A 27,600-nucleotide genomic window follows, 5' to 3' on the forward strand; every position below is an offset into this window, starting at 1 on the left:
CACGATGAATGTAGTTGTATTGTTATTTTTTTTCTGCATGCAGTGTGGTTTACCCATACTTCATTCAATAACGGATTGTAAGTTGTGATAAATGTTCTCTTTTGTTCATGCAAACACAAACTCCGCCTATGCTTGCATTGCCGGTACCAAGCCCGGGGAAAGGAGGAGGGTTGTGTTAGGCCTCGGCAGCCAACGTAAAATAAGTTGATATCTTCAATATGGATCAAACACTACATATTTGTTGATGTATTCATGCAAATACAGCTTATAGCTCAAAAAATAAAACATACCACTGGCAGGAATGAACCTTCAGATCTGTTCAATATTATTATTAAGATTTAGTTTAGAAATAGAGATATGGTTCCGATATAGGTTTCTATTATAGATTAGTATCTTAGGTTTCTATTATAGATTAGTATCTTCAAGATTTAGGAAGATATAGTTTAGATATCTCTTTTACATCTATATATATTGTACAAGTTTATCAATATATGAAATATCAGAAATTATCATATTCAAGTTGGTATCCAGAGCTAGATTTTTAGGTTTCTTTCTCTCTTTACTGGTTTGTTGTTCCAGCAGCCACTGTGCTGCTTCCGCTCGTTTTTCCGGTGGTTAAGTGACTTCATGACCACCGCCATCAGAACCAGAGGCCGCCGATCTGCTCTCAGGCGAAATTTCAACTTCGTCTGACCACCCGCGCGCCGCCACATCACCACAGCTCCAGGCCGCCACGCGCCGTTTTTCCGCCACCAGAGCGATCGCCCGGCCTTCCTCTTTCCCTTTTGGCCACGTTTGGTTTGTGGGTCTTCTGTTTTGACCCTGTTTCGTGCCACCTCTCATTGTTGGCAAAGTTTGGTTTGGTTTGTTGGTCAGGGATTATCTGACCATCTTTCATACAAGGTTTCTGACATTGATGCTTCTAAAAAAGACGATTGGAAGAAAGTTGATGCTCAGCTTGTATCCTTGTTATGGCAGTCGATTGAACCAAGTTTGATTCTTCACTTTCACACTTACAAAACTTGTTATGATATTTGGAAGACAGCTGAAACCTTTTATGCGAATGATGTTCAAAGGCTTTATGAGACAGCTCGAGGTAAATCGTCTCTTCATATGACAGATTCTGACCTGCCCTCCTATCTGAAGAAGGCTCAGTCTCTTTGTGATGAAGTCAAACTGATGTTGGAAAATGATGATGTAAAGGAGATGAAAAAGAAGATTGATAATATGCTCATGGTACTTGTTCTCCATGGCCTCCATAAAGACTATGAATCTATTCGAAATCAAACTCTGACAAATTCCTACAGTTGCAGAGCTTATTGGTCGTTTAATTAGGGTTCCGCCACCAGAGATGGATTCTCACATCGCTTCCGAGTCATCTGTTTTGGCCTCTAACTCCTCTGGTCGAGGTCGTGGAGGTAGATATGGAGGTAGAGATGGAGGTCGTGGTAGAGGAAGAAGCAATCTTCATTGTTCCTATTGCGATATGGACGGCCACACTCAGGATCGTTGCTACCACTTAGTTGGGTTTCCTAGCAAAACTACCACTGTTGCTCAATCTCCGGTACATGCTACTGAACAAAAGCTCGAATCTGAGGAACATCGTCTTTCTGCTAGTGAATACAAGGAATTTCTTTAACTTAAGGAAGCTCAACAATCCTCTTCCTCAGCCACCGTAGCACATGCTGGTAATTCTACCATTTGTCTCTCTCAATCTGCAGGATCGTGGATTTTAGTAACTGGTGCTTCTGATCATATGGCTGGTAATCCTTCCCTTTTCAATAACTTGACACCTCCTAAAGCACCTCATAGTGTTACTCTTGCTGATGGATCTAAAGCACAAGTCAAGGGCATTGGTCAAGCTTCACCCCTTTCCTCGTTATCCTTAGATTATGTCTTCTTTGTACCCGGTTCCCCTTTTAATTTAATTTCCATAAGCCGACTTACTCGTGCTTTGAATTGTTCCATAACCTTTGTTTCTGATTCTTTTCTCATACAGGACCGAAGTACCGGGAAGACGATTGGAGTTTGATATGAATCACGTGGTCTCTATTACATGCAACCTTATCTATCAACACTATGTGCAGTCTCCGAGTCTCCTGATCTTTTGCATCGTCGGTTGGGTCACCCAAGTCTTGAAAGGTTGAAGCAAATGGTTCCGAAGCTTTCTCACTTGAAGACATTGGAGTGTGAGTCATGTCAACTTGGAAAGCATGTTAGAGCATCCTTTCCATCTAGTATTAGTAGTCCCACTGTATCACCGTTTGACCTCGTTCATTCTGATGTTTGGGGTCCAAGTCGTGTTACGTCAGTTTTAGTATTTAGGTATCATGTTACCTTCATTGATGACTTTTCAAGATGTACTTGGTTATTTTTAATGAAAGATCGTTCTGAGTTATTTGATGTTTTTAAGACTTTTTGTTTTGAGATCAAGAACCAATTTGGAAAGACTATTCGCGCTTTACGCAACGATAATGCAAAAGAATATTTCTCTGCACAGTTTACTTCATTCTTGGCATCTCATGGCATCATTCATCAATCCAGTTGCCCTCATACACGACAACAAAATGGTGTGGCTGAACGTAAGCATCGTCATTTGGTAGACACAGCCCGAACTTTATTAATCACTGCTAACGCACCATTGAAGTTTTGGAGTGATGCCATTCTTACTGCATGTTATTTAATCAATCGCATGCCATCTGCTGTTCTTGGTAATAAGGTTCCTCACAGTATTTTGCACCCTCAAGACACTCTTTATGTTGTTCCTCTCCGGGTGTTTGGCTCTACCTGCTTTGTTCATAATCTTTCCCCTGGATGTGACAAGTTGGCTGCACGAGCTATTAAATGTATATTTCTTGGATACTTTCGCTGTCAGAAGGGATACCGGTGTTACTCACCAACTACACAACGGTTCTATGTGAGTGCGGATGTTACTTTCTTTGAGGATAAACCATTCTTTGACTCAGCATCCGACGTGGCTTCGCAGGATTTTATTAACCTTGGTATTACATCTCCAGTATTACCTGTGCCACTCGCTGACTCTCGTCGATTTGGTATTACTTATGAGCGACGACGATCAGACATATCAGGACCTTCTCCTACAGTTGAGACTCGTGATTCAAATCCAGCTCCACCATCTCCTCCTGCTGCGGTCCTCCCTGATCCTCTTGATGACCAGCCTATATCACCTTCCTATTGTTCCTTTGTGTCTGCCTTGTCTTCTGTTACTATTCCTAAAACAGTTCAAGAAGCACTTTCACATCCTGGATGGAGACAAGCTATGATTGACGAGATGACTGCCTTGGAAGCCAATCATACGTGGACACTTCTTCCACTTCCTCATGGTAAATCTACAGTTGGATGTCGATGAGTCTTTACCATTAAGGTTGCCCCTGATGGACAGGTGGATCGCTTAAAGGCCCGACTTGTTGCCAAAGGGTACACTCAGATATATGGTTTGGATTATAGTGATACTTTCTCTCCCGTTGCTAAGATGGCATCTGTTCGTTTGTTTTTAGCTATTTCTGCCATTCACCATTGGCTGTTGTATCAACTTGTTATTAAGAACGCTTTCTTACATGGTGATTTAGAGGAGGAGATTTATATGGAGCAACCACCTGGGTTTGTTGCTCAGGGGGAGTTAGGTAAGGTTTGCCGGTTGAAGAAATCTCTATATGGTTTAAAGCAGTCACCTCGAGCTTGGTTTGGGAAGTTTAGTTAAGTCATTCAAGAGTTTGGCATGATTCGTTGTGAAGCCGACCATTCTGTGTTTCTTAAACGCTCATCATCCAATCAATCCATTTATCTTGTCGTGTATGTGGACGATATTGTCATTACAGGTGATGATCAAAAGGGTATTGAGAAGTTGAAACAACACTTGTTCAAGAACTTTCAAACCAAAGATCTTGGTCAGTTACGATACTTTCTTGGGATTGAGGTGGCACAATCAAAGGCAGGTATTGCTATTTCTCAAAGGAAATATGTTCTTGATATTCTAGAGGAAACTGGAATGCTTGATTGTAAACCTGTTGACACACCTATGTTCTCAATGTGAAGCTTCTTCCTAATCAGGGGGAGCCATATCCTGATCCAGGGAGATATAGAAGATTAGTTGGGAAATTGAATTATCTTACAATGACTAGACCTGACATTGCCTTCCCAGTTAGCGTTGTGAGTCAGTTTCTAAATTCACCATGTGATAGTCATTGGAATGCAGTCATCCGGATCCTAAAATACATTAAAGTATCACCTGGAAAGGGGCTTGTCTATACAGACAAGGATCATACTGATGTCATTGCATATGCTGATGCAGACTGGGCAGGTGATGTTAGTGATAGAAGATCCCTTACAGGTTATTGTGTTCTTATTGGAGGGAATCTAATTTCCTGGAAAAGCAAGAAACAAACTCTTGTTGCAAGGTCTAGTACAGAAGCAGAGTATCGTGCTATGGCTAATACTACGTGCGAATTGCTCTGGTTAAAGCACTTGCTTCAGGAGTTGAAGTTTTGTGAGTTAGGACCTATGGAGCTTGCTTGTGATAACCAATCAGCTTTGTATCTTTCCTCAAATCCAATTTTTCATGAGAGGACCAAACATATAGAGGTCGACTGTCATTTTATCAGAGAGAAGATACTCTCAGGCGTAATCAAGACTTCCTATGTTCAATCTAGGGATCAACTTGCAGATATGTTAACCAAGTCTTTACGAGGTCCTAGGATACAATATATATGTAACAAGCTGGATGCATTAGATATATATGCTCCAACGCTCCAGCTTGAGGGGGAGTGTTGAATATTATTATTAAGATTTAGTTTAGAAATAGAGTTATGGTTCATATATAGGTTTCTATTATAGATTAGTATCTTAGGTTTCTATTATAGATTAGTATCTTCAAGATTTAGGAAGATATAGTTTAGATATCTCTTTTACATCTATATATATTGTACAAGTTTATCAATATATGAAATATCAGAAATTATCATATTCAAGTAGATCTAATTCTTCTAGACCTTTGAAGAAAAGAAGACTGTGATCATCTCTAACTATGCATGCTATCATAATATCTTTGAGAACCATTTGACCAAGATTCATCAGGTTTGATGGTTTACATTTCCTTGGACAAATCAAGCAGGGTTTCTAGGAAAACCTTATTCTTTATGTTGAACTAAAAAGTAGGTAGTGCATCTACATATCAGATTTTGGAGCCACTATGAATGCTTGTGCCTAACACTATCCTCTCGAACACAAGAAGCAGCTGTCATAATATTGTTTTTCTTTTATCTTCTTTGTTTATTGTGAAAGTTCTAGTTTATACACCGGTAAGAAAATACTGAGCTTTTCGTTGTGTTTTGGACTTGGACTTTAGATGTGACTATTTTTGTATGCAAGCTATAAGCTGAAATACTTTTGCTTACCACTTGTCACAACAGTAGGAGATCCATGTGCTGAATGACAGCATACGTTTACGCTGCTAGGCATAGAACGCTCACACTTTGCAGAGACAAAAGTCACTAGCAGATTGCTTAATGATAATTGTCATTGCTGTTGAGTTATAGGCTCCGTGTAAAAGATGAGGAAGAGAAAATCATCAAGATGTTTTCCAAGTAAGTTGCTTTCTGTGTCTAGGTGTGTTCATAATTTTAGCACTTAATTACAGTTCATATGACATAGTGGATTATGCTTTCTTTGCCCATGCCGTCGATTTATTTTTATATAAGTTCTAATTAAAACTCTAAAACTACTAAGTTCTATCTCAAATATCATGGACTCTGCCTTACAAAGGCATAATAGCAGAAAAGCAAATTTGGCAAACTTCAGTGGAGCGTATATTCTATTCTTAACTAAAAATGGGGGTAGGTGTTATTTTGGCAAACTTAGGTGGTAGTGTAGTTTATTCTTATATATACTCCACAGTCCACAAAACAAAGGTGTCCTTCCTTCCTGCCAGCTACTCTGCATTTTGTCAAATTTGAATCACAATGTCTTCTTCATCCTCGAATCATCAATGGCTCTACGTGTTCATAAACTTCAATGGAGAAAACACCCATCCCAGCTTCGTTTCTCATCTCTATGATGCCCTCTCAAACGCGGGAATCAAAGCTTTTATTGAGGATGGGAGTCTTGAAAAGGGAGATGAGGTGCATCAACTTGTGCAAGCAGTAAAACTTTCTCGTATATCTTTAGTTGTTCTCACCACCAACTATGCTTTATCTACATGGTGTCTTGATGAACTCATCCGAATCATGGAAACCCGCAAAAACTATGGCCAAGTGGTTATTCCTATATTTTACCACGTTATTCCATCGGACGTGCGTGATCAGAAGGGTCATTTTGCTTTGGGAGGAGCAGGATTCAAAAGGGACGTGAGGAGGTGGAGTGCCGCGCTCCACGAAGTTGCAAGTTTGTCTGGTTTTGAATTGAGCACTGATAGGTAAATCAATACTCTTTCTACTTTCTTGATGGAACCTTCTTTAATTTGAAAAAAAAATGCATATTTTGAGCTTTCCTTATTTATTTATGCTCATTCTATCAGTCTGTTTTGTATTTAATATAATTATAATAATTATAATTATTATTATTATTGAAGGAGTGAAGCTGAAGCAATTAATGCAATTGTTAATCAAGTTTTCCAGAATTTCCCATCAGCTAATGTGGAAATGAAGCCTTCACCTGAAGTAAATTTGCAGCCAACAACTAATGAGGAAATGGAGTCATCACCAAAGGCTCTTCAATATGGATCAAACACTACATATTTGTTGATGTATTCATGCAAACACAGCTTATAGCTGAAAAATTAAAACATACCACTGGCAGGAATGAACCTTCAAATCTAATTCTCTTTTGTACTTATATTTCCACTTAAATTGCACTTAGATACTATTACTATTTGCTTACTATTTGTCACAGCAGTAGGAGATCCATGTGATGAATAACAGCATACATTGATACGCTGCTAGCTAGAACGTTCACCATTTACAGAGACAAAAGTCAGGTCATAATTGTCATTTCTATTGAGTTATTGGCTCCATGTAAAAGTTGAGGAAGAGAAAATCAGCAAAATGTTTTCCAAGTTGCTATCTGTGTCTAGGTGTGTTCAAAATTTTAGTACTTAATTACAGCTCAATTGCTCCGAACATGTGGCCTTGGTTAGTGCTGGTTTTTTTGTTGAGCAAATTCGTTACTCGTAGGATTTGAACCTTGGACTTAAGAAGTTTTGTTATATAAAATTCCATTTAGGCCAACCATACCAGTCTTGCTTAGCGTTGGTATTTATCAGTTTTGTTCTGCTTCTTTTTGTTTGTTCCCGGGAGCTAGCTAGATAATTTTAGTACTTTTTAGCAGCTTGCTTTCCTTGCACAAGATTGAAAAGGAAGACGCATGTATGTTTCTGAAAGTCCAAATTAGCCATCTAATTCCACTGACTTTCTTATTACTTTTCTTAAAATATCTCACTTTGAAATCATGGTTTGACACATAGGGAAGATTGATGGGACTTATTTTATAATTACTGTGGATTAGCTTAGGACACAGCATATGGAACCAATTTTTATATCTCAATCCTGACTTTAATCCTTGATTAGCTTTCCATGTTTTACTTTGGGGACAAATATTAGTTTTTCGATTATTTTTTATTTTCCTGTGTTCCCCTTTTATACTTTTACATGGTGTGTTTATTTGTTCTGCTTCAATGTTTTTATCAGCAAGCAGAAGCCACGTGTAAATTGTAGAGAAGGGAATACTAATTAATAACTTGATATCAATAGTTGGTCTCCAAAACTTTAAAAGTAGTAAAACTAATCAACTTAATGAAGAATGAACTAAACCATGTAACCTTCAGCAACACATTGCAAAGTTATATCAGACATAACACTGTACACCGTGAACCCCTTCCCTTCACTTTTGAATAGATAGTTCGTGAAGTATTTAATGTTAAAAGATCAATGGATGGATAGTAATCATTGCTTTCAGTTTCAGTGTCCATATAAATATGATGAACATGCTAATAGGCATCACAAGGCACTTGAAGATTTGCATAGTAAATAGCTGTGACATTCTCATATCCTTTTCTTTGTACCTCTTAAGTCTTCACATCAGTTCATGATCCTCATACACAAGACTGTTGTAGCCTCAAATATCTCATAGTTTTACCACAGTTGTACCAGGATCTTCACAACCTTAGACACATAAATAAAATACTGCTCTAAACTAAAATCATTTCCTAGGGGGAGGGTTTCCTACAAACAATCTTCAACCATTTACCATTTCGTAGATGCAATGACATTTCTAGCTTCCCCAAATTAGACTGGGGTTCGGCATCTAACCTTTCTGGGATGGATGAATATTAACACCAGTAGCTTGCTAGAGTCTCTACTTGATTTTGGAATTTTCAGCTCCTTAGCTTGTCTCAGTCTCCAAAAAATTTCTGCTAGCTCCTCTGTGTCAAAGAGATGCTAAGGAGCTGAAAATTATTTTATTGCAATAGAAACAATTTTTGTATTGCAATACTTAACCATTAGTGAGAAAATTGTTGTATTGCAATATAGAAACAATGGGATTCATGCTAGGTTGCAATGGAGACTGTTACTTTGTGTCCTATTCCTAGATTTCCATGGCCTTTGAGAATTACAAGTGTCGCCTACTGCAATAGTTTGTTTTTATCAAATTTTCTTTGTTTCCCTATGTTAGAACTGGTAATCAAGATCCTTGAGAAATTGGGAAACAGGATGAGAATTCTCCAGAAATGGAGAAGAATCTTATTGAACTGAAACAGAAACGGTTACAGAGATAGAGAGAACCCAACTGAATTCCACAATTCAGTTATGCCAATTCCAACTAACCAAAAAACTGCCTAACTAACCAGCTAACCAGCTATTTATAGCCTCTCTGTACTTATTCTACTAATTGGACTTGAAGTCCCTTAACAAACACATTATTATTCCCAAACCCCTAACTGAGTATTCAGTTTATTTATCCTTAGTAGGCCTCCTAACATACACATTCACTATAGGCCTACCTCTAATCCTATCAATACTCCCCCCTAAAAGAACGACCTTGTCCTCAAGGGGAAATTGAGGAAAAGCAGCCAACATGTCAGTAGCTAATTCCCAAGAATTCTCACAAGATGGGAGACCCTGCCAAGAAATGAGAACTTCCAAATGGCCTTGAGCAGTTTTCCTCCATTCCAGCAGATCTGCAGGCTCCACTTCTAATTCATACTCCTCATTGAGCATGGGAGGTAGTGGCTGAGGGTGCTGTTGAGGCTTGAGGACTGGCTTCAACAATGAAACATGAAAGACAGGATGGATCTTGGCATGAGCAGGTAATGCTAATTTGTAGGCCACCTCCCCAATCCTTTCCACCACCTGGTAAGGGCCATAGTATCTAGCAGCCAGCTTAGCATAGGGTCTATGTGCCAAGGACTTCAGCTTGTAAGGCTGCAATTTCAAGTAAACCCAATCCTCCACAGCATAAACCACATCCCTTCTATGCTTATTTGCCTGAATCCAAGCTGCTGTATCCTCACTATTGATTACAGACAAAGCACAATACATATCTCTTCTGGATAATGCATCTGCAACCTTGTTCTCCACCCCAGGCTTGTACTGAATTTCGAAGTCCAATCCAATGAGTTTCACAGCCCATTTAAATTGTTCATCAGTGAACAACCTCTGGTCAGTCAAGAACCTCAAGCTTCTCTGATCAGTTTTTATCACAAAATGTCTGCCCATTAAATAGTGCTTCCATCTCTGTACTGCCTGCACTAGTAGTGCCATAAGTTCTCTTTCATAGACTGACTTCTGTTGTGTTCTCTTGGATAGACCCTTACTCCAATAAGCCAATGGTCTGCCCTCCTGCATTAGAACTGCCCCTAAGCCCTTGCTGGAAGCATCAGTTTCAATTACAAACTGCTTGGAAAAATCAGGTACAACCAATAGTGGTAACTCTACCATGGCAGATTTTAAGGAATTAAAAGCATGAGTAGCTTCCTCACTCCATTTGAAACCATCTTTTTTAGTCAAGTCAGTCAAAGGTTTGGCTAATTTGCCATAATCCTTCACAAATTTCCTGTAGTATCCAGTCAAACCAAGGAAACCTCTCAGCCCTTTGATATCCTTTGGAATAGGCCACTGCTGCATGGCTTCCACCTTCTTCAAATCTGCAGCAACTCCTTGCCCTGAGATGATGTGGCCTATGTATTCCAAGCTACCTTGACCAAAGCTACACTTCTTCCTGTTGGCCTTTAATGAATTTCTGTCCAGAACCTCCAACACTTGGCCCAAGTGAGAAACATGATCAGTAATATCTCTGCTATAAACCAGAATATCATCAAAGAAAACCAAAGCAAATTTCCTCAGAAATGGTTTCAAAACCTTGTTCATTAAGGCTTGGAATGTAGAGGGAGCATTTGTAAGGCCAAAAGGCATTACAAGGAACTCATAGTGTCCTTCATGAGTTCTGAATGCAGTCTTTTCTATATCCTCAGCCCTCATTCTAATTTGATGATAACCAGACTTGAGGTCAAGCTTAGAAAAGACTTGAGCTCCCCCAATCTCATCCAGTAGCTCTTCAATAATAGGAATAGGGAACTTATTAGGAATTGTAATCTTATTCAAAGCCCTATAATCTACACAAAACCTCCATCCTCCATCCTTCTTCTTTACCAAAATAATAGGACTAGAATAAGGACTTATGCTAGGCCTTATTATTCCAGCTTGTAACATTTCCCCCACAAGCTTCTCTATTTCTGATTTCTGGAAATGAGGGCATTTGTGCCCCCTCCTTAAGGTGTATGGCATGGTCTTGCACCCTTGAAGGTGGTAGTCCCTCAAGATCTTGAAAGACATTACCAGCTTGCTGCAGCACCTTCAAAAGCTCCTTTGGTACTGTTGTTTCTTTCGTGTTCTCTGAAACTTCTCCTGTACAATGTAGTAATAATCCCTCCTCTTCAGTTTTCAGTACTTGCATAAGAGAACCCAGGGATAGTTGGGTTTTGGCCAGGGATGGATCACCAGAAATCTTCATCCACTTGTTCCCCTGTTTGAGAGACAGCTCCAATTTTCCAAAGTCTGCCTTCACCTTCCCTAGACTTGCTAACCAGTCAAGTCCTAAGACCAAATCAACCCCTTGCAGCCCAAAGAGATAGAAATCTTGTAAGATTTCAACTCCTTGCACATCCAGCATTAACTGCTGGCATTTTCCTTGACACTTGACCTTGTGTCCATCCCCCACTTCTACCACATATTTGGGAGTAGCCAACACTGGAATTTGCAACTGAAATAAAGTCTCCTCTGCAATGAAGTTGTGGGAGGCTCCACAATCAATAAGTACCACCACAGATTGCCCCCTTAAAGTTCCTGCAATCTTCCATGATTTGGCAGTTGTCAGGCCAGCCATGGAGTAAATGGACAGTTGGATGGATTTGAATTGTACCACATCCATGTTCTCTTCCTCCCCCTCACTTCCATCATCTTCCTCCATGATAATCATTCTCAACTGCTTATTCTTGCATCTGTGCTCCCTGCTGTAAGGTTCATCACATCTAAAGCAGAGTTTCTTTTCCCTCTTGTCTCTCATTTCAGCACTAGTGAGATGCCTATAATCTCCACTTCTGATTGTATTTGTAATTCCAGTATTACCAGTATTAGAAGTTCCAGCTACTGACTCAGTTTTCTTATCACTAAGTCCCTTAGCATCCACAGTTACAACTCTATTAAATGTGTTGCTCCTATTGTAATTACTAGGCTTAGAGTAATTGTTTGAGCTAGATTTATGCAAGACTGAGTTTTTCTGTTCTATCATCAGTGATTTCTGAATTACAGCTGTTAAAGAAGAGAGTTCATACAATTTTACCTCCACTCGAACCTCCTCCTTCAAGCCATTCAAAAAGATTCCTTTGGAAAAGTCTTGATCAATCTCTTTCAATGCACCTACATACTTCTCAAATTCTTCAACATAGGCTTCTACAGTACTGGTTTGCTTCAAGGACAACAACAGTTCAAAAGGATTTTGTACCATCGCAGGCTGAAACCTTCTGATTACAGCTAGCTTGAACCCTTCCCAGGTAGGTGCAGGATTACACCTCTCCCACCATTGGAACCAGCTTAAAACCTTCCCTTCCAAGGCCAAGAGTGTTGCTTGCATGCGTTCATCTTCCTCAACTCCTCTCAAAGCAAAATAACGCTCCAATTTGTGAGTCCAACCGTAAGCATCGTCACCTCCAAAGATTGGAATCTCCAATTTTCTCCATCTACTGTTACTGCTACCTTTGTCGCGTTCGGGATTGGGGTCGACGCCGTCCTCAGCTTGCACTTCACGAGCTAGGGTTTCTTCAACAGGGGAAATCCCCAATTTTGTGAGAACCGCGAAGAGCGAATCTTCAATTCTCTTTGCTCGGGCTTCGTTTTCCTGAATCGCGTCTTCAATGCGCTTGGTTCTGGCTTCGTTGAGCTCCATGCGAGCTCGAAGCTCCTCTTTCTCCGTCGAACCTTCGTCTCCGACCTGCGCCACCGCGCGAGTAGTCACCATCTCCAAAATTCTTCCGGCGTTCACGAATCCTTCAGCGGAAGCGAATCAGGGCACCAAGATCGGTGCTCTGATACCAGTGTTAGAACTGGTAATCAAGATCCTTGAGAAATTGGGAAACAGGATGAGAATTCTCCAGAAATGGAGAAGAATCTTATTGAACTGAAACAGAAATGGTTACAGAGATAGAGAGAACCCAACTGAATTCCACAATTCAGTTATGCCAATTCCAACTAACCAAAAAACTGCCTAACTAACCAGCTAACCAGCTATTTATAGCCTCTCTGTACTTATTCTACTAATTGGACTTGAAGTCCCTTAACAAACACATTATTATTCCCAAACCCCTAACTGAGTATTCAGTTTATTTATCCTTAGTAGGCCTCCTAACATACACATTCACTATAGGCCTACCTCTAATCCTATCACCCTATAATTATTTTCTTGATATTGACTTAAAGAAAATGTGCAGATTCCTCAAGATCTCAAAGTGGGACATGTTCCCTTGGAAATGTATAATTGCTCCCAAGAATGAATTAATTATCATTATATCCTGAAGTAGAATGACCATCGGATGATTCTGAAGATGATGATTATAATCCAGACAGGACAAAAGACAACCACAATATAAGCATGAGTAATGATACATACACACCTCACTTTCTCTTCTATCTCATTTCCACACATTTCAATCCACTGGTGGAGTTAGTGTTCAGCAATCAATGATAAGGAACTGAGGAAGTCTCCGTATTCAAGGTGTGTCTGAATATGCAGCATGAACAGACTTTCAAACTCAATCCATAAAAGAGATCAGTTTGCCTTCTATCTTTAAGTGTGTGTGAACGTCCCGGATAACCAAATACAAACCAAGGTTGATTGCCCCCAATGGCAACATCAGTTGACACAACACAAAATTTTGATGCAGAGCAGCAGTGAGTTTGTGGGCAGTCCAACACAGCGAGATTCCCAGGCGAAATTTTTTAGTATGGAGTCTTCTCAACTGAGAGGCCTGAAAAATAGCACAAAGTCAAGTCTTATCCTCTCGTCTTCCACTGAAATGCAATGATCTCTGTTTTCAATAACAGTGCTGTATAGGCTCATTTTTGGAACTAAATTTATTCCTTAGAACTGAATGATATTCAGTGCAATTATTAATAAACTCAAGTGCTTATATCAAATCCTTTCGAATTTAAAACTTAAAAATAATGTTCATTAGCTGGTTTAATGAATTTGTTTTGCTTTGTTTATCCCAAGTTTCTAGTTCTTGTTTTTGTTCATTGTTCAATCAAAACCTGTGATGCTGTACTACTGGTCTACCTTTTTTTTCTCATTCGCGCAGCTTTTAATGCTAAGGTATTTCTTTTTCACCCTCCTATAGTTGTATTTTAGATTTGGAATGCATAAAGATGTCCTGAGAGCACAAAGTGACAAAGTACTGACTAAAGAAAAACGCATGTATATCAACATATGAGAATGTAGCAAGAACAAAAACTCAAACTTACCTCCTTTGCTGATATCCAACCTAGTGACTATCCATGTTTGAGACACCAATGAGTGAATCATCAGTAAACATTACATTCAAGAAACCCCATAGTGCTATGGCTATGATATCCATATGAACTACTGTCATTGTATAAATCCCCTTCTTCCTACCTGACTGAATAAAGAGTATAAAAAAATTAGCTAAGTTGATTCACCTAACAAGTTCATTTAGGATAGTTTTAAAACACAGTTTTTTGCAGTAATTGATGGTATAGTGGGAAATGTAACAGTTTATGCAAAGTTTGAGGTGCTTGGCTAACATTTTCTGGGAAGGGAATATCAAAGGTTAGCATAGTTATATATAACAAGAAATACAAGAAAATTATTAGATCTCAATATCTCATATATATAATTAAATTTTCTAGCACACAGCTCTCATAAATCTATGTCCAAGAGACAAAAGAGATTGACGTCTGTTAGGACCCCATTGCAAGGTATGGGACTTGAGTCCCACATTGGAAGTATGGGATTCTAATGTGGGATTTATAAGGCCTTGGGCTCTCCAACTACAACAGCTAGCTTTTGTGGTGTGGTTCTCCCAAGGTTCTTATCAACGTCTATGTCGTTTCTAGGCAATATCATCCTTTTCATTCAAAATTAAACTTTGTAAACCTCAGTTATAAAACAAAATTAGGCTGCTATGTTTTCCTGACACTTAACCATATATAATGTTAATTTCTCCAGGGAGAATCATACTATCTCAAAGTCTGTTCTGGTAAAAGTTGAAAGCAATCAATTAAAATATTAACCAAAATGCCTCCAAAGCACACCATTGATGGATGGTTCGAAAAACTTAAGCGCACAAAAACATACTCCAAAATCTTTAAAAATTTTGGAAAACTAAATATACTATACTGATTATTGACCCAAATTAAGCTCAAGATATGTTCTAAAGTAGATTAAAAGTATTCTTAATTATTTCAACCAGTTTTCAATTTAAATCTTGCATGTCTGTAACCCTTGCCTCTTTCATGTCTCTAAACAGTAAAAAGGCTGACTGAAGTGAAGAGTGTTTTTGTGTATGTAACCAAACCCTCCTATCAAAACTTCTAACTCATTTATTCTTTTAACCCTCACAGTCATACAAAAAGCCAAGAAATACAAAACGTTAAACATCAAAACGAACCTGGAACACCACATCACATGAATGCTAAAAGGTCAAAAATGCTTGAAAAATTGAGGACGATAAGGAAGGAATAACATAAAATAAACAAAATAATCAATCATTGATGAGATATAACATACGATACAAGGATTTTAAATTAACAATCAAAAGTCAGAATCAAAGAATAGAATCAACAATAGGGACGAATCCTTAGAACAGAAATCAACATCAATGATAGAGACAAACCTGGTAAAAGGAACCTTCGGAGGCAGAGATAAACCTGGCATGCAGAAGATGGCTTTGTCCGTCCTCCCTTCTAGATAAGGAAATCCCATATAATGACAAAGGCATACCCAATAAAAAACTGCTGTTGAAAGCTCAAGTTTGGTTCAAGCATGAACATTCTCCCATTCTCTTTGCAAGTCTTGTGAAGAAATTTTTACTTGGTTTTGGTGATGGCTCAATTTTTATGTTAGGTGATGATTTCAATTTCACATTAGGTGATGGCTGCATGTTCACTTCAGTTGATGGATCCATTTTCTTGTTAGGTGATGGCAGCATGTTCAGTCTAGGTGATGACTGCATGTTCACTTCAGGTGATGGCTCTATTTTCACATCAGGTGATGGAAGCAAGTTCACTTCAGTTGATGGCTCCATTCTCACATTAACTAACGAATCAAATTCAACTTGCATAGTAATTGATGGCTCAATTTTTACAGTAATTGACTGACCATATATTAGATAGACAGCTGTCTCCTTCACAGTCAATCCACGCCCATAAGCAACAACAATCTCCATATTGTCACCAGGATCTAGATTTGATATTACACTCTCCCAATCTTCATCATTAAAGGACATGGCTGTATCTTGCTTGTAGATTTGAATGGTCAATTTTGTGTAATTATTGATCATGACACTAGTAAAGCATTCAGTTGCCATATTTTCAGGTGTTGATGAGTAAACAGCACATAAAACTATTCCTTTCAAGTAACAATCACAAACCTCAGGCACTTGAAAATTTACTGAAGGTCCTTCACCTTTATAGGCTAACCAAGAAGGATAATTACCACACGGAAGGGAAAAATTACTAGAATCATTGGATGTCAATCCCTGTATGAAGCACATATATACTCGGTTATTTATTGAATCATTCAAATGGAGTTTTTGTACCACTCATTGTGTCATTCTGAATTCCAAAAGGTGAATGTTAAATATAATCATAGTATGTAGCATTAAGAAACACAGAGACAAGGAAGAACCTATGGGGAACCGTGATGGGTAAAAATTTACCCCGGGAATTGGGGGTGGGGACAGCCTCGCCCCACGAGAGACAAGGTATGGTGTGAGGTTATCCCTCACTGTTACAGCATGAGAAAGGCATACATATATCTTTTTATAACCACTTTAGATGAGAAGTAAACCACATTAGTGAAAAATGAGACATCTTTCACTGAAAACTCTAAGGAATTGGTGTACGAGCCTTTTCACTTACATAATATTCAACACTTTTTTTTATCCAACGTGGGACCTATTATTACTATTACTATTACTATTACTATTACTATTACTATTACTATTACTATTACTATTACTATTACTATTACTATTACTATTACTATTACTATTACTATTACTATTACTATTACTATTACTATTACTATTACTATTACTATTACTATTACTATTACTATTCACACTTGAAGCCTCAACAATCTCCCCTTAAGTGTCCGTCATCATCTTATTGTCCGTCTCAGGGCCACAACTACCGGCCGTAATATCAGTTATAATGTGAGGGTGTCTCTCACTATTATAGCATCAGAGGAGGCATGATATATCTTTTATAGGTTGTCTAGGGTAGACCACCTGTTTGGGTGGTACACTGATACATTACTGCCAAATAGTTGTGAATTAGCTACAAATGAAGCAAATTCATTGCTATTTGCTAGCTAATATATTGTTCATAATTTTGCTTTTAATTTTTTCTGCTCACAATTCTTATTTCATGTGATTACAAATTGTATGTTTACAAGTTACAAACCGTGTACTGACACACCACCCGAACACGTGGTGTATCCTAGACAACCCCATCTTTTATAACCATAATGGATGAGGAGTAAACCACATTATTGAAGGACGTCACATCTTTCACCCAAAACCCAATGCATTGTGTATTTCTTGAACAAGAACAATCAGGGACCATGTTAAAATATGATTTACCCATGAATAGTGTTTATACTTGTTATGTGATATTCAGTAACTGCCATAAATTGCACTATAATAAAGCTTATATTTTAATTTAAAATATGCATTATTTTACCATAAAAAACTAATATAGGCTTGTGCAAAGCGCAGATAGCATCTAGAAAATAAATAATAAAGATCGGTAAATGTGAGAAGATAGAGAAGTCACCTGTGATATGTTGTTGGCAAGAGTATCAATGACTGTGTGGCAACTTCCCAATCTAATCAAAAGTGATCTCAAGGAAAAATCTGAGATTTGTGATGCATATGATGATGATGATGCCAATTCAGTAGAATTTACATCATATTGATCATCAAGAATTCTTCTTGACTCTTGAATTAGTTGAATCTCTGAGTGACATTGTATCAAAACACTTCGAAGTTTTGATACGCTGCTTAGCCATGATGATAAATTGTCTGAACTGTTATTCTGTATATCAATAGAAACTAGAGACAATGACATGCTCCCAAGTAGTGGAATACGAGATAGGGGATTCATTGTTGGTGACATCCAAGACCGAATAAGAGAAGGAAAAACATCACGTGTTAATCCTTCATATCCACATAGGGATATATATCCTATGCTTTTCAAGTTTACTATTGAATAGGGCACTTCTTTTATAGCTGTATCTTTTGCAATAAGTGTTGTCAAGGATTCCATCTGCACTATATCTTCTTCCAACTTGTCAAGTTTTGAACAACCCGAAACGATGAGTGTTTTCACAGATTTTAACTGATAGATCTTCCTTGGGAGAGCGCTAAGGCGTGTACAGTCCTTCAAATTTATAAGAAGAATATTACTGAGATCTCCAACTGAATGGTGGAGCTCGGACAAACATGGACAATCCTTTAGAATGAGCTTTTCTAGATTCGGTAGTTTGGAAAAATCAGGGGTGTTTTCCAAGTACCTGGAATGACTGAGATTGAGAATTTTTAGCTTCTCCAGCAACTGCAAGAAGATAATTGTTCAAAGAAAATTAGAGGAGAAAATGGGAAAATGCTGGTAATAATAGTTTTTGTCATCAAGTTTTTTCAATAAAATGTTAGTATTATACCTTGGATTCCTTCCAAACTTGTTTAATACTGCTGTACTTCAAGTCCATAGCAACTAGATTTCTCTGATATAAGTCATTGGGTATATATTTCAAAGTAAATCCTTTCCAATAGATCCATCTCAGTTCTTGGGAAAGATGACCAAAGTTTCCAGAGAGGTCAACACAATCAAGTTGTAAAAGTCTCAGTTTTCTCATTTCCTTGAAGGCATTAGCACTGAGGCAAACTCTGTTGGTTTTTTGCATCTTCAAAACCAGTCCCTCAACAGTTTTTGTTGCCTGCATGTACGTGTAGATAAATAAGGAGAAACATAATGCTGCAGCAGCGTAGCCAAACAACAGTTGTAAGGAACATGACATGGCAAATGTGACAAGAAAAGCAATTCAATAACAATCAAAAAGTTCTATGATCCTGAAAAGATTTTGAAGGATGATAAAAGGTTTCAAACTGTATGTAGAGAATGTTCTTACAGTATTTTTGGTCAAAACATCATGGACATCCTCATGAAACCACAATCGACTACGCTTCCCAGGCTCTTTTGCTGAACTTTCGCGAACAATTTCTCTACCCATGTCTCGTACCAAATCATGCATTCGAAGTTTGTTATTCTTGTCAACTCTTACTAGGCTCCGCTCTATGAGAACAGTTATTCCAATATCAGCATAAAGTCCACAGCCATTTAGTATATCAGTAACATCGGCTCTGTTCTTACCAATGAAGAAACAACATATGTCAAGAAATATATCCCTTTCCATATCATCCTTTATAAACCATTGTAGCTTATTCTGAGTTTCTGTTGCACTTGATCATTGGGAATTATTTTCAATTTTGACAATACACTTCCCCATTCTTTTTCTGTTCTTTTATTCAAGTAAGATCCAAGGACCTCAAGAGCTAGTGGTAACCCTCCACAGTAAGCAACCATGCTTCTTGAGAGATCGATCCAGTCTTCTCCCGGACTTGCTTTTCCAAAAGCATGCCAACTAAAAGCTCAAGGGACTCCTTTTTGTCCATTTCCTCCATTTTATAAAGATAGTCGACTTTAAGTAAATCAAGTAGCCTTACATCTCTAGTTGTAACAATTATAACACTTCCTTGTCCAAACCATTTGCGATTTCCACACAGGGCTTCTAATTGCTCAGATGTGGTCACATCATCAAGTATAACCAGTGCCCTTCTTCCAGAAAGTCTTTTCTTAATCATAGTTGTCCCCATGGCAATGCTATGTATCTTCTTCACCTTTGCCTTGACCACATCAGAAAGAAGTTGTTCTTGCAAATGCATATGCCCTCTGCTATCCATTTCACAAACTTCTCTAATATTTTCAATGAAACTTCTATCCTCAAATACGCGATAAATCTGATTGTAGATGGCTTTAGCTGTGGTTGTTTTACCCAACCCTCCCATTCCCCAGATCCCTACCATACAAACTTTGCTTGATTGACTTTCAATAAACTCAACCGCTTCGCTTGATTGACTTTCAATATACTTAACTACTTGTTGCACGTGGGACTCTAATCCAACTGGATAATCGGTAATAGACAAGAGTGTGATGTCTAGTTTTTTCACAACCTGCTCTACTATTTTCTTCACTAGTTCAGATTCACTCCTTCAATAAAAAAAAGAAGTTAAAATAAAAATTTGCAGTTCGAATTTATTAGAAATTGGGAGGCCTATACTCAACCACAAAAGCTAGCTCCAGAGTTGAGGCTTGCACTACCCTTATAAAGGTTATCTATGCTCTATCTCTAGTCAATGTGGGACTTCTCTAACACCCCAAACGTCTAGGACTCTAGAATCAACAACAACGGGTGACCCAAATATGGAAGGTCTCCACAACAAACAACAAATGGATCTAGGATAAGCTCTGATACCATATTATAAATTGGGAGGCCTATACTCAACGACTAACAGAATTATCAATCTAACAAGGTTTCATTTCATCCACCAGAAGCAAGAAATTAGAAAGTTACATATATGATTTACCTGAAATTGCTGGCATCCCAACCAGACAAATTTGCAGCCTCAGTTAGCGCAGTCCTCCAACTTCGCAACAATGGTTTCACGGTGAAGCGTATTTTTGCAGCACTTTCTTCCAATGCTTTTCCGAAATCACCCTTCTGATGACGCACAACTGAAGGGTCAACGCCATAGAATATGGGCAGAACCACCTGGTGACTCTTTCTGCGGCATTCCATGATTTCGCAAAGTTCGATGAGACACCAACTGGATTCAGTGTAGTTTTCGGAGAAAACAACGATAGATATCCGAGACTGAGAAATTGCTCTTAATAGTTCTGGTTCCAGCTCCATTCCCTTGGTTAACTTCTTGTCGGTGAAAGTGGAGACTCCCTCATTGGAGAGGGCAGCATAGAGGTGAGAAACCAAGCTCGTTCGTGAGTCCTCACCCCTAAAATTGATGAACACGTCGTAGAGACAACCCATGGATTCCATGAATATAGAAAGCAAACTACAGAGTGATGATGCAATGGGTCAATAATACCACTCTTTATCTTTCGTGCTCGCCCAGCTCAGCCGCCTCAGCGTCTTGCAAGTTGTCGATCACATTCTTAGGCAACCAATGGACTTTTTTTATTCAGATAAATGTTGGAGTATATTTTATTAAAGGGCGTAGTATAATTACTAAACAATGATTGAAATGTATAGAAAGAAAAATATACAGAGAAGAGATGGGAGAGACCACTCTACACTTGGATTATATATTCAAAATAGTCAGTTCTAGTGATCTTATTTTGGGATTTAACTCACTTTTTGTGGGCTCAGATTGTCAAATAGAATTTAAGACACTCATGAGTTCTCTATGCACATTTCACTCTAGTGGTTGAGATCTTATTTTACTTTTGACTGGACTCACGGTACCCAATATATTTATATTATTTATTTCTCTCCTTATTTTTCACTTTGGTAAATAAGGACTCCATTGGAGATGCTCTAAGAACGGGGCAGACGCAGCAGCTACATGGACCCCTTCCTTTTTGTTGTTGTCAGTGCTTTCTTGGGCCGAGATATAAAGGACAAACAAAGCGCGAAGGCAATGAAGTATGAATAAATCATTACTATTCTTAATTTCTACGGATCAAAACAACAAAAAGTGAGCAGCTACAGGAACAACAATCAAAATCATTCAACTAATAATAGAAATGCACCCAAAGAAAATAAGGAGAAATTGGGGAGATTAGTATTACTCACAGTACAAGTAAGGAAGAAATGGTCTCATAGACGCCGAGTAGGTGGCAGAGAGGGGTGAAGGATCTGGCTCTTATCCTCGAGGTTGAAATTGGCTTGACCGGAGGCGTGAGCCTTTAGTTTAGTGTGCCAGAGGAGTTCGTACCTTGAAATAAATGAGAAATTCCAAAGAGTCTCGAAAGCCGTTGTGGCCGGGGAGGTTAATGCTCTCCTTCCTAAATACAGAAGTGTCAAACCCCCCTCAAACCAACCAACCCAAACCGTGAATGCCACCTCCATCACTAAAACCCCAAGCCTCGACCTCCATTGCTGAACGCCAACCCCACCGCTGCCCACCTTAGCCTTGTCAACCAAAACCCCCCACCAAGGTATGAACACACTTCCAAACGCTAACTTTGGATTTTAAATCAAGTCTTTCTTGTAGGGTAAGCTTGAGTCTATATATGGTTTTGGACTCCTCATCCTTCACTAACTTAAACAACATGGAACTTGCATGTTGACGCAACATACCTAATAATTTAAATTATATAGACAGTTCATTATAATGATTCTTCATAAGGCTCTTACTTATAGAACAAATATAATATAAAATCATTTATGTATATTCACTTAAGAACTAAACTTCTGAAATAATTGGTTTATGACAGTTACACATTACAATTTTCTTTATGAATCTTACAAACAAACTTTTCTTAGGCTCTTTCCTTTGCTGCAGAGAAGGAACCTTTTCCATGCAATTTTTTGATCCAAGACCATATGCATTCTCCAAAGAAGGCAATTTTAATTGAGTTGAGTAGGGCCATATATGGGAAGCCATTTCCATGTCAATTGATTCATCATATATCAGATAAACAACTATCTTCTTAGCAGCCCATTCATGACCAGAAGTAACAAAAATCTCCACTTTATCACCCGATCCTAGATGAGATAGTATTCCCTGCCAATCTTCATCATTAAAGGACACTGTTGTGTTTCGTTTGTATATTTGGATGCTACACTTTGTGTAATTGACAATCAAGACACTAATAATACATTCAACTACCGTGTTTCCAGGAGTTGATGAATAAACAACACACAAAGTCATTCCCTTCATGTGACAATGAATATCTTGAGGAACTGTGAAAAGCACTGAATTTCCTTCACCTGTATAAGTCAACCAATGTGGATAAGAGTCGCCCAGCAGAGGAAAATCATCTAACCCATTGGTTGTCAATACCTGTGACATAAACCAAAAAGCTTAGTCAATTGTGTAAAACTTGTATGTTTTTGATTCATGAAAATATGGCATTAATAAATGTGAAGGATAGAGAAGGAACCTGCGATATGCTCTTGCAAAGAGTATCTATGACCATGTTACAACTTCCCATTACAATGAAAAGCGATCTCAAGGAAAGATCTAAGGCTGATGCAATTGATGTACTTTCCAATTCAATGACATTTACATCACGTTGATCATCAAGAAATCTTCTTAATTCTTGAGTTAGTTGAATCCCCGAGTCATATTGTAAACAAACACTTCTAAGTTCCGAAAGGCTGCTAATAAAAGGAGATAGGTAGCTCAAAATATTATTCTGTACATCCATGGAAACTAGAGACAATGACAAGCCCCCAAATGTTGGAGTACGCACGCCATTTGTTGTCGGTGACATCCAAGACCAAATGAGGGAGGGAAAAACATCACGTGCTAATCCTTCATATCCACACAGGGATATGTATCCAATGCTTTTTGATCTTACTATTGAATAGGGAATCTCTTCTATTGCTGTGTCTTTTGCTATCAATGTTGTCAAGGATTCCATTTGCACTATATCTTCTTCCAGTTTGTCAATCTTTGAACAACCCGAAAGGATGAGAGTTTTCAAAGATTTCAACTGATAAATCTTCTTTGGGAGATTTCTAAGGCTTGCACAGTCCTTCAAGTTTATTAGAAGAAGATTACTGAGATCTCCAATGGACTCGTGTACCTCTCTCAAACTTGGACAATCCTTCAGAATGAGCTTTTCTAGATTCGGGAGCCTTGAAAAGTCAGGGGTTTTTTTCAAGTATGACTGAGATTGAGAATTTTCAGCTTCTCCAGCAACTGCAAGTAATGTTTAAAATAAAACTTAGGGAAGAAAATGGGTAAAAAAGTTGGCTACAAGTGCCAATGTCAATAAAATTGACTTTTAAAATAAAATGTTAATACTATACCTTGGTTTCCTTCCAAACTTGTTTTATATTGCTGTATTTTAAGTCAATAACAACGAGATTTCCTTGATAAAGGTCATCAGGTATAGAGTTTAAGGTAAATCCTTGCCAATAGACCCATTTTAATTCTTTTGAAAGATATGCATGATCTCCTGAGAGGTCAACATGATCAAGTTGTAAAAGTCTCAGTTTCTTCATCTCCTTGAAAGCATCAGTACTGAAGCAAACTCTTTCTGTTGTTTGCAACTTCAAAACCAATCCCTCAACCTTTTCTGTTCCCTGAATGTGAAGCAAAACAGACAGAAAAGTAAGGGAAACCTTCTACCTCTCCTTGTTAGAAAGTTATACATAAAGCTAAAGAGGCGTAAGTAGCGCGGCGCTGCTTCTAGTAAACATGACAGATAAAAATCTTTTGTCCCCAAACTGTGTCTCGTTCTCTATTCAACCAATAAAATTTTGATATGTCAAATATAAACCGTCGTGTAAATTGGTAACTGTCCCTCACTTTTTCAATTGACATGGAAAAATTTTCACTAGGGGAATATATAATTGGAATACCAATTAGGGATATATGATCTTGATCTGAACATATGACCAGGCAAACATACTCTCATGTTCCCAACAATTTTTAGTCAATAGTTATAAGAGCAAAACAATTCAGAAACAGCGTCACATGATGATGATAAGATTACAGAGGTCAATCAAAGGTTTCAAATATATGTAGAGAAAGTTCTTACAGTATTTTTTGTCAAAACATCATGCACCTCCTCATGAAACCACAATCGACTACGTTTCCCAGGCTCTTTTTCTGAACTTTCACGGACAATTTCTCTTCCCATGTCTCGCAGCAAGTTATGCATTCGAAGCTTGTTTTTCTTGTCAACTTTAACTAGGCTCCTCTCAGTGAGAACCGTTATTCCAATATCAGCATAAAGTTCACATGCATTTAGTATCTCTGTCACATAGGCTCTGTCCTTACCTATAAAGAAACAACATATATCAAGAAAAATTTCCTTTTCCAAATGATCCTTTAAACCATCATAGCTTATTCTGAGTTTCTCCTGCACTTGATCATTGGGAATTCTCTCCAGTTTTGATAGCACACTTCTCCATTCTTGTTCTGTCCTTTCATTCAAGTAAGATCCAAGGACTTCAAGAGCGAGTGGTAACCCTCCACAGTAAGCAACCACGTTTCTTGAGAGTTCAATCAAGTCTTCTCTTGGACTTGCTTCTCCAAAAGCATGCCAACTGAAAAGCTCAAGGGACTCATCTTCATCCATTTCCTTCATTCTATACACATAATCAGCTTTAAGCGAATTAAGTAACCGTACATCTCTAGTTGTAACAACTATTACACTTCCCGATCCAAACCATTCTCGATTTCCACACAAGGCTTTCAACTGCTTAGATGTGGTAACATCATCTAGTATGATTAGAGCCCTTTTCGACTTGAGTCTTTTCTCGATAATAGCTGTCCCCATGGAAATGCTATGCATCTTCTCCTTTGTTTTCAGGACATCAGAGAGAAGTTGTTCTTGTAAATGAATAAGTCCTCTGGTACTGTCACTTTCACAAACTTCTCTAATGTTTTCAATGAAACTTCTACACATGAAGTTGCGATGGATTTGATTGAAGATGGATTTGGCTGTGGTTGTCTTACCTGACCCTCCCATCCCCCAGATCCCTACCATACGAACTATGCTTGTTTGGTTCTCAACCAGCCTAGTAACTTCTTGCACACGGGATTCCAATCCAACTGGGAATTCAGTAATAGACAAGAATGTGTAGTCTAGTTTTGTCCAAACGTCCTCAACAATTCTCTTTACTAGTTCACCTTCATTCCTTCATTATGTAACAATTATTCAACACACAGAATCCGCAAAGATTATTGAAGATAATAAGTTCGCACAAAATAAGCTCAAATAAACTTCTATTTCAAACACTAAGGGTCTTTTTGTGAGTTGAGATTTGGAGGGGATAAAAGGGGAGTGGAAGGTATTTAAAAGATAGGAAGGGTTTGAGAAATTTCTAAAACCTTCCTTTCAGCTATTTCATGCAAACTATCTGTTTTACGGTATAAAAAAAATGAAACCAATATCTGGCCTGTACTCTAATGCAACAGATAAAATCAAAACTCTTACTTTAGCAACAAGAACTCGAGTAATATTAGTTAAGAGAGTTACATCAGACCAACAATCTGCTTAATCTTCACTCCAGTTCCATATAGATTTAATCTTGCATGCGGAACAGTGTGTCAAACAAACAAATGAACAATGAATGGGATTTGAACCCATAATGATGGGAACAACAGAGTTCAGAAAAGGACTTTGACTTGTAGAATAAGGAGATCAAACCAAATTGAATGTCTTTGAAACCACCCTAAGGTTGTCCTAACAATTGTTCTAGTACAAACACAACAATGATGATTTCAGCTTCTCTTTGAATCAGATAACATTTTATCACCTAATCAAAACACCACATTCTTTCACTTGTTTATAAATAGACCACCATTTTGTCCCCTTTAACATGGGTGTTTCCCTTCTTTCATCACTTAATATCCAAGTGTTCTTTTAGTAAATGATTAATTTTTGTATATTTGAGCTTGCACTGGCTAGCAGAGAAACTCTAGATGTGTTATGAATTCCTTCAAATTAGGGGGTTTTGTGGGCTTTTGTGGCAGTGGACATGTGCATTATCTGCGCTTCAAGTCCAAACGGGTAAGCTCAAATGAGCTCTTGTGTGAGGACGGTGTTAAAAATAATACTCCCTCCGTCCCTTATTATAAGACTCATTACTGTCTGACAATAAAGGGTCTTATAATAGGGGACGGATGAAGTAGTGTAAATCATTCAGGTAACCGTTACCCAATAGCTTAAGCTTAACTTTTTGGGATAATTTATTCATTGACTCAAAGAGAGTTTACCTTCTCTTCTTCCCCTCCACTCTCCTAAGAACTCACATATAAAGCCTAAAGTGATCCAAGAAAACAGAACATGTTTCAAATTTTATATTACCTGTACTTGGTGACATCCCAGCCAGTTAAATTTGCAGCTTCAGTGAGTGCAGTCTTCCAAGAAGACCGCACATATTTCAACCCTGACCCTGAACACCTTTTCCGCACGAGTGTTTCCAAAGCTTCTCCAAAAGCACCCTTCTGATGACGCACAACCGAGGGTTCAACGTCGTAAAACACAGGAACAACCACCTGCCCATGAACCCTGTGACATTCCATGATGGTTTCGAGCTCGTTAAGGCACCAGCATGATTCAGTGTAGCTTTTGGAGAAAACAACCACTGACATGTGAGAGGTTTCGATTGCTCGCAGGATTTCAGGTTGCAGCTCCGTTCCCTTGGCAAGCTCTTGGTCGAGGAAAGTGTTGATGCCGGCGTTTGAGAGTGCGGCGTAGAGATGAGAGACGAAGCTGGTGCGAGTGTCGGAGCCTCTGAAGTTGAGGAACACGTCGTAGGCCCATTGGGGATTGGAGGAGGATGAAGAAGACGCCATTGATTCGGTTTCGATGAAAGGAAGGACTAAACTGAAGTCAATGCTTGATGCTGCAAGAGACAAGGCAATAACGCAAACATACAGAGCAATGGGACAGAGAGTTTGACTATTGTTGCATTGATTACGACTTAGCAAGCAAGTGCTAGTTAACTAATGAATATCCTTGAGTTGATAATGCATTTTCACCTAATGATGTTGAGTCTTGAGTGGTATATATATGAGATGTTAGAGGAAATGTA

At 38.4% G+C, this 27,600-nt stretch overlaps 3 protein-coding genes and 1 pseudogene across 4 annotated transcripts; 2 read left to right on the forward strand and 2 right to left on the reverse strand.

Annotated features, from left to right (window-relative positions):
* The first annotated feature begins 4,134 nt into the window (after positions 1-4,134).
* On the forward strand, positions 4,135-4,791 carry LOC130743579 (secreted RxLR effector protein 161-like). Its single transcript, XM_057595822.1, has one exon. The coding sequence runs from the start codon at positions 4,135-4,137 to the stop codon at positions 4,789-4,791; it is 657 nt and encodes a 218-aa protein (XP_057451805.1).
* Positions 4,792-5,023: 232 nt separating this feature from the next.
* On the forward strand, positions 5,024-6,934 carry LOC130749022 (TMV resistance protein N-like). 2 transcript variants are annotated; one of them, XM_057602288.1, is made up of 3 exons: positions 5,024-5,603; positions 5,914-6,430; positions 6,587-6,785. In XM_057602288.1, exons 2-3 carry the CDS (start codon positions 5,979-5,981, stop codon positions 6,783-6,785), a joined length of 651 nt encoding a protein of 216 aa, XP_057458271.1. In that variant the 5' UTR covers positions 5,024-5,603; positions 5,914-5,978. The 2 variants fall into 2 exon arrangements, with proteins under 2 accessions (XP_057458271.1, XP_057458270.1); XM_057602287.1 differs by having other exon boundaries at positions 5,025-5,318; positions 5,430-6,430; positions 6,587-6,934.
* A 3,758-nt stretch (positions 6,935-10,692) lies between these two features.
* On the reverse strand, positions 10,693-12,525 carry LOC130743580 (uncharacterized). The gene has a single exon (XM_057595823.1). The coding sequence runs from the start codon at positions 12,523-12,525 to the stop codon at positions 10,693-10,695; it is 1,833 nt and encodes a 610-aa protein (XP_057451806.1).
* A 452-nt stretch (positions 12,526-12,977) lies between these two features.
* On the reverse strand, positions 12,978-27,516 carry LOC130743581 (uncharacterized; annotated as a pseudogene).
* Between the last annotated feature and the right edge of the window lie 84 nt (positions 27,517-27,600).

The sequence above is a fragment of the Lotus japonicus genome, chromosome 3 (genome assembly GCF_012489685.1).
Source record: "Lotus japonicus ecotype B-129 chromosome 3, LjGifu_v1.2".
NCBI classification, from domain to species: domain Eukaryota; kingdom Viridiplantae; phylum Streptophyta; class Magnoliopsida; order Fabales; family Fabaceae; genus Lotus; species Lotus japonicus.